General features: G+C 40.3%; 1 protein-coding gene across 1 annotated transcript; it reads left to right on the forward strand.

Moving 5' to 3' along the window:
- Positions 1-377: 377 nt before the first annotated feature.
- cdc34a (cell division cycle 34 homolog (S. cerevisiae) a) lies at positions 378-7,316 on the forward strand. Its single transcript, XM_086088439.1, has 5 exons — positions 378-924; positions 3,976-4,062; positions 4,138-4,235; positions 4,870-5,004; positions 6,344-7,316. Exons 1-5 carry the CDS (start codon positions 742-744, stop codon positions 6,591-6,593), a joined length of 753 nt encoding a protein of 250 aa, XP_085944565.1. The 5' UTR covers positions 378-741; the 3' UTR covers positions 6,594-7,316.
- Positions 7,317-8,256: the final 940 nt, after the last annotated feature.

The raw sequence follows: 8,256 nt of genomic DNA on the forward strand, positions 1-8,256 counted from the left end.
TAATCTGAATGACTGTTAAAAAAAAAGAAAGTAATTTCACTTTTTTATACAGGTTTGCATTTTCTTGTTACTGTTGTGTGATTGCTAACATGTTCAGTGCATGTAAAGTGCGCAAACATAACATATTTTACAGACTTCCAAAATAAGAGGCTATTAGTATCGTTGCGTGAGGGGGGTCGTTCAACCTACCCATTTCGGATTGTATTTGACGGATAAATACATCACATCGCATGGACTCGGAAGAGAACAGAAATTCAAATTTAGCACTTAGCACGCATTTTACATCGCGATACGAGTTGCCCTTCGTTTGGGCATAAGGCCGTGACGCGTGCTTTGAACAAAGGCGTCACGCCAAACGAAGCTCTCTTGCGCACTTTACAGCTCACAATAGTCACGTGTGTAAACTGGTTTCATATTTAATAAGTTTTCCAACACTATCCTCTGATATAGGTTTTAATTCGAAAACTCCCTAGCGGAAGTGTGCGAAGATATAAAAGCTCGTGGAGGTAGTTTGGAGCGTGGAGCTTGACCTGACTCTTGTTTGACAAAACTCAAGACGGCTTTTCTCCAATAAAGCCGCTTCAAGTCCGCCACTCCTCACAACACCACAGAAGTGAAACCATTCTCTTGCCCGCGAGTGCTTTTTCTACTTTTTGGGTTGGTTCTCTGCTAGTTTTTGTCGTTGCGCTGCGGCGGCTTCACGCGACTTGTCCAAGTCGTTTTGTCTTGTTTGTTTGGAATATGGCTCAGCATGGAAATCCTGTAACCAGTTCCCAGAAAGCACTCATGCTGGAGATGAAAAGTCTCCAGGACGAGCCGGTGGAGGGCTTCAGAATCACTCTGGTCAACGAGTCGGACATGTACAACTGGGAAGTGGCGATATTCGGTCCGCCGAACACGCACTACGAGGGTGGTTATTTTAAGGTGAGTGGCTAACTGTACCTAGCATTACGGCTACTATTGTTCCTTTACCGGCGTTTAAAGGAACTTGACTTTTTCTGTGCTTGTTTTCAAGACTGTTGAAGTCGTTAACGTCTTAAACGGTTCATTGAGAGACCAGTTGACTTCGTCCTGTGGCCGCATATCCCAAATCATCTTTACTAATTGAAGGGAATGTACGTGTCATTAATCCGTTCTAACCTCTCAACAAAATGTATTTTTTTTGCGAGGAAAATAGCACGCTGTAATATTGTACTTAATTAATAACAATGAAATTCGAAATTGCGTGTGAATGCTTAAATGTTGACTGAAAATTTATAATGTGGAAAGTGGAAACATGAAATGATATTGATGAAAAAATGTACAGCATGTTGGTTTGAAAAAAAGTTGCATTTTGTTAAGTGAGAATTTTTGAACTGTTGAAAAGCGTTCCCAATGTGAATTGAATAAGATGAGCATTGTGAATTTTGAATGGGAATGATCAGTGATGGCTAATGTGTCATTGGGAATGGCTGGTTATTTTATGTGTGTATGGGAAAATGTGGAATTGTTGGAAACTCCAATATTACTGATTGTTTTTTGAAGAGGATAAAGAATACAGTTGTCCGTTCCTCACCATGTTGTGGTTCACCTTTTTGGGGTTCCGCGTTACAGTAAATCCCCTCAATCGCGGGTTTATGGTCCTGCTCTTCCACAGGTTTTTAGTTTGTCCCATGTCCAGTTAAAACTCAAATTCTGTTGCTTATTTTCTATGTAATTCTACTATTGGCTACTAAATGGAGGCACACTATTATGTTGAGCACTGGAAAGAAGAAAAAAGAAAACGGGACGAATTTCAAGCTCGACCTCATTTTTGCATATTTTGAGTTAAGAGATTATTGAATGTCTCAATCCTCTCCCATCCTGCGTTTTATGCCTACAGAAACCGTACATTGCTGATTTATATTGTGAGATAAGTTTTGTTAGTTTGGAAAAACTTGTATTTTTCCCCCTCCTGTTTGTTAGCCTGGCTGTGAAATCCACCTTGTAGTTGTGGTGACTCAATTGCTCCGGGTTTCCATCCAACCTGTTTGTCCAATTCTTCTGTTGAGGGGAAGCTGAGTTGAACAGAACATAACGCCCTTAATTGAACAAGTGAAACCTTCCCGTCTGACTCAGCTGTTTTGTTTTGAGTGACGTCACTCAAATTAAAAAAAATAATAATTATGCTTCTGCTTTCTCAACTTTGTCTCATGTTACTTGTAAAAGTCAAAAGTTGTCCTACTTCTCAAACGGGAGGGTCAGCGTTGTCAGACTTTTTGTCTTGCTGGTTCGTCCCGCTGATTTTGTTCCCTCAGGCTTAATAAGGTTCAACTGACCTTTTTGTGAAGAAATGGCTCTCTTTTGGATCCCCTGAGACTGACTGTTGGCCTTCTTTAATAATAGCACCAAAACTCTGCTTTTTTTGGTTAGTTTGTTTTAGGTTTACAGTTGTCAATAATCGACCAGTCGACAAATACTTTTGTTTACAGCGATTGTTTATCTTAATTGTCGAAATGATCCTGTTAAATTGTAGCCTTCTGATGAACATGTTTCAAAAAAAAGTTTCTTTGTTGTCTTAGTCCTTGTTGGTCGTCATTTTTGCCTTTCTTTGTCGTTATCACCGTCTTGTTCAACTTCTTCGTCTTAACCTTATAGTCTTTTGGTTTTGTTGTCTTGCTGTTTGTTTTATCCGTTTCTGCCTTGTTAGGGTTTTTCCTTTTTCTTAGCTGTGATAATTTTCTTCATCTTGGTCGTCATCGTCCGCTTTTTGTTCATTGTCTTAATTTCGTTTGCCGTTGTCTATTTTTGTTTGTCGTCTTCCTCTTCCACATGTTTGTCTTTGTTTTGTTCATCTTCACCATGGGCTGTCACAAGATTAATCCTCACCATCGATTATCCTATCGATGACTCAAGGAAAGCCGGGATTAGACTAATGGGGGATCATTTAGATAGACTTGACTTTCAAGGCAGAAGTGACCACAAGTGAGATGGAGTTTGCCGTAACCGGGTTTTGCTTAACAAGAACATTTTAATTTTTCTTGCATTTTTCGCGCACATCACATCCAACTTGAGCATGTGGTGAACGGCATCAGGTCACCTCATCCTTGGATCAGTTTTTCGAAAAAGCTGCTTGCCGGATGCCTTGTGGGGCTGCAGCTGTGTAGCAGATTCGTGCTCCGGTTTCATTGATAGCTCTGAATAAAGGATGCGGGCTCATTGCCTCATCTTTGCGCAAGCCACAAGTGTAAGAAACACAAAATTCCAATCAGAAGTTTTCCCTTGCCAATTTTCTTACCCTGTTAATAAGCCATTGGGTATGACTGTGAGATAAAACTTTATATTCTGGTTGCAGATGACAGTGTTCTGCCTATGTGACGCTGGAAAATTCCCGGGTCGACATTAACCCCCACACTTGACACCACCCGGTAAAAAGTCAGCTTGGATGGTTGGTCTGAAAGAATTTGTACCCTTAAAAAAAAAATTTTTTTTTTAAAAGAGCCCCTGTGTAGATTGCGGAAAAAGTTGTGTGCGGGAATTCTCACACTCACTTTATCTCAGACACAGCAACTTGGTTGTGGTCACCGCAGTCCAGAATGAAAAGCTTAAGAGCTTTATGCACGAGTCTTAATATAACGACCAGCTTTATTCGCCCCCCCCACCAAGGCTCCCACTGCCACCTCTTTTGTAGCTCCCACCCACTCCTACCTGCGAGCTGTGGCGACGGCCAGCTGACCTCGCTGAATCTGTGGGAGCTCAGCACAGCTTGGTTTCATCTTGTGAACGAGTTGCATGTTTATCTTGCGTGCCTTATGGAATCCATACAACAGAGCAGCTTCTTTTCTTTTTTTTTTTTACTTCAAGTCACTCGAGGGGTAGGAAAAGTCGCTAAAAGAACCATTGTGATGAGTAAGATCATTTGGATGGATAAAACTGATGCTAGTATGTTGATGTATTCATTTGTCCAAGTGTGTACTTGCATTGCATGTCTTAAATGCCCAATTTGATTTATCGCAGGCCCTGCTCAAGTTCCCGGTGGACTACCCATACTCACCGCCTTCTTTCCGCTTCCTCACCAAAATGTGGCACCCTAACATTTATGAGGTAGCTATTGATCCGGGTTATGCCAACGAATCTGTATCGTAAATAAATATTTGTCGTCTTTGTTCCTTTGGCTAGAATGGAGAAGTGTGCATTTCAATCTTGCACCCGCCGGTGGACGACCCCCATAGTGGCGAGCTGCCGTCAGAGCGGTGGAACCCCACGCAGAATGTCAGGTAAGATGAGTTTGGCACACCCTAACTCATTCACTGCCATTGACGGCTATAGACGTAAAATATTAATTTGAACAATTTCTCTTAGTTTTCCACTTTTATTAAGAGTATGAAAACCTATTTTTTTTTTAATATATATATATATTGTACATTCAGAACAGATATAAAATTTGCGATTAATCGTGAGTTAATTATTGAAGTCATGTGATTAATAAAAAAAGGCGATTAATTTTTTTAATTTTAATTAATCGCATGACTTCACTAGTTAACTCACGATTAATCACAAATTGTATATCTGTAATAAATGTACAATAAAAAAAATTGAGGTTTTCACACTTGTTAATACCTGCGGGGAAAAAAAGTTTAACTAATAGAAAGAGTTCAAATGAATTTTTGACGTCTATAGCCGTCATTGGCAGCGAATGAGCTAATCGTGCTTGCATTTCGAGGGCCAGATGATGAGTAATGGAATGACATCATAGACAGTATGTAATTAGCCAATAAATGAAACCTAGGCGACTCCGTACTGACATTTTCAACCCAAATTCCATTTCTTTATAGTCATTTGATTCCATTTAAAGTGAGTATGACCTTTCCCGCTCATCCTTTTCTGATTTCTCTCTCGTCACACATGCAGGACCATCCTGCTCAGCGTCATCTCCCTGCTCAACGAGCCCAACACCTTCTCCCCAGCCAACGTGGATGCCTCCGTCATGTACCGCAGGTGGAGGGAGAGCAAGGGTGAAGACCAGGAGTACATTGAAATAATCAGGTATTATAGTTGAAAAGTTTTACACATTTGGTCCACCTCAGATTTTTAATTTTTTGGGGTGACAGGAAGAACAATTAAACGTACGACGGTGTATTAGGGCGATGTTACGTGTATATAAATTTTTTTCCCAGGAGGGGGTAATATTCCAAAGAAAACTTAATAAAGTGTCAAATTTGCTAGATAAAAAAACTCAGAAAGTCACGACAAATACACGTAGCATAGCTATAGTCGAATGTGAGGATTCGTTGGTGGTCAGTACGACACTTTATAAAATGAAAAGGCAGGATGGAGACGGATTAATTCTTAGCTCATTTACTCTTTTTGACTGATTTGTGTTCTATTGCTATAAAAACATGTCACCTACTAAAAGGAAGATTAGAGTATCTTCTTTCATCAGGAAAAAAAAAAGCATATTTCTTTGCAGCAATTAGCATCAGAATATAGCTAAGTTTCATCATTATTCACAAATCTGCTTAGAACTGTGAGTAAATCAGCTTGTTTTAAAAAAGGCCCTGGTTGATCTCTTGTAGTCTGCTGCCACCTGCTGGCCGTTTTTTGTAATAACTACCATTGCTTCAACATGTTTAGTGCAGTTGAGAAGTTGCATCAAAGCCTTCTGTATGCTCTAGCATAAACAAAACGCAAAACACATATAAAATGCGTCTCTGAGACACTTAAAACATTTAAAATAGAACGTATTAATACGTATTTTTACTTTACTCGTCATACACGGCAGCTAGAGCGACAAAACTTCCTGGTCCCCTATCAGCTGACTAACACTAACCAATCAGAAGCTAGCATACTTCAGGTAAATGCAAGTGAATGACGTAGAGCAGCAGATTCGACACATCAACTTGTAAAAAAAAAACAACCAAAATGTATGAATGTGTAAATAATAATTTTGGAAACATAAATGTACAAGTAAATATACATTTTAACAAATAAACTTAAAGGGATACTTCACTCATTGGGCCATTTTCAGCAGTGAAATGTGAAAAAATTATTTGATAACATGGACAATTAATATCTTTAAAAACGAATTTTCCACTTAGTGTCGACTGAAGATGACATCGCCTGTGCTGAAGAAGTGTTTTCTGGGTTTGATCAGTAAACTGACCTCATAAACTTTATAAAGTGGCATATTTGCAAGTTTTTTCTCTGAATAATGCCCTCTAAAAAGATATATTTATACGCGGCCCTACTACGCCGTCATAGAAACGTTCTTCCACTAGATGGCAGAAGTTCCAATTAACCTGTGTATCCACCCATTGCAATTTCTGTCAGAAAATTTCATCTTTTCCTAAAATGGTTCAGCCCTACCGCCATCTTTTCTTCACAGGAAGCAGGTGCTAGCCACCAAAAGCGAAGCGGACCTCGACGGCGTCAAGGTTCCCACCACGCTGGAGGAGTACTGCATCCGCACCAAAGTGCCGCCCACGGACGACGGCTCCAACCTGCTTTACGACGACGACGACGACGACGACGACTTTGGCTATGACGAAAACGGCATGGAGTACAAGAGCGACTACTATCAGGACAATTGCTTCGACTCGCACGACAACTTCTCAGACAACGACTACTACGATTGATCTCATTTAAGGTGGCGCTCGCCAACGTTGCATTCTCCGCCTTGCGTCTTGGCTTCTTGGCAACGCGTCAATGGAGTTCCAGTCGTTTCCCCATTTTTTTTGTTTTCTTAAATCTGCACATCGTCATCGGGGGGGGGGGAATATGAAGTCTGATGAGGTTGAGCCAAATGTGCAATTGTGTGTCAGAAGTGCAAAAGCCCTCCCTCGTTCCTTCCACAAGATGGAGGACGCCGTCCCCGTCCTCCTTAGAAGTCGTAGTTGTAGTAAACGTCACAAGCTTTTCTGGCATGTTCTTCCCGTGACTTGTTATTCTATAGTGTTGTTTTTCTAAACTTGCCAGGGTTTCCCAAGCTTACTACTTTGGGGGCGGTCATGTTTCAGTGTTCAATATTTTCCTTTCCGGTTTGGTATTTGGACTGTTTTCCTTTTCCATGTCACGTTGAGCCCACTGTTTTAAAACGGACACCAGCGATCCACTACAAGAGTTTGAACAAAAGTCATTTGATTAACTCTTAACCTAAACTAGCTGCAATTTTTGCATAGAACACCTCAGGAGAAGAAAAAAAACACACAAAACAGTCCCTCTGGCTCACTTTCTGACTTAGTGGACTGTTTACAATCTACCTTGATAATATGCACATGGATATTTTTGATGATCACTTGATTTCAGTTTTTTCTTATAGTTTGTATATTTTAAAAAGTGAAATAAAGATCTTTATTAGATTTCAGTTCATTGTTTGAAGGAGTTGCTGTGAGAAGTTGCAGGAAGGTAAGATTCATGTTTTTCCGGTATTGGGTCGAATCCATAAGCAATAAAGTGATCCACTTTGTTTTGGTTGTTCATTCTCTTACATGCTGCCTATGTGATTGTCCAGGTTTGAGTTCTTCCTGCTGCACATTGTCGACTTCATGGAGACAGTAACCGCATTGTCAGCCAAGAAGACCTTAAAAATGTAAGTTGATAAAGATATTGGGCTTTTTGGTGAAATTATAGAATGACAGTTTTGCCTTCAAACTTAGCTGCTGCGTATCGGTCTTGTGTACATGGTTCCAATTTGGTAGCAAAACAAATCTCCGGGACCCGTTGTCTTTGAAGGAACCTTGAAAATGATTCTAAAATGGCTGCCTTGAGACTTCAGTGGGACTATCCATGTCAATTTGTGGGTGCCCGTGTAAGGAGTCCTAAAAATTGACCAAATCTGGAGGCCAAGTTTGTTTTTGAAGAACACCTGAGAATAGCCAAACGGATGCTTGAATGGGTTCTCAAGACTTTATGTGGGTCTACTAATGGTAGACAGTGTTTCTCCCTGAACACATACGTAAAGTGTATGACCTCATATTGCCGCCAGGGGGCAGCATCAACTTGTTTTTGGGATTCTAGAATTTGGAAATGTTATTTCTTGTCTTTATTCACCTTGGAATGTCACAGGTCGAGTGCTCTTCAGTCAACTGGACTGGCAGGTGGTAGATATTTTCCTTTTGTCTTTTTATACTTGTTGGTAATGCACATTACTTGTTTTTGGGAGGGCGAGGGTCACATTTTTAACCTAGTATGACCACAGGCAATGTTTGAGTAGCAGTTAACTGCTACATAAAAGCTAGTTTGCATATCTAGATTGAACTAGTTTTATTTTATTATTTTCATGTTTTCACCCTCTGTTAA

The sequence above is a fragment of the Leptonotus elevatus genome, chromosome 11, assembly GCF_054856555.1.
Source record: "Leptonotus elevatus isolate MCC_2025b chromosome 11, RoL_Lele_1.0, whole genome shotgun sequence".
NCBI classification, from domain to species: domain Eukaryota; kingdom Metazoa; phylum Chordata; class Actinopteri; order Syngnathiformes; family Syngnathidae; genus Leptonotus; species Leptonotus elevatus.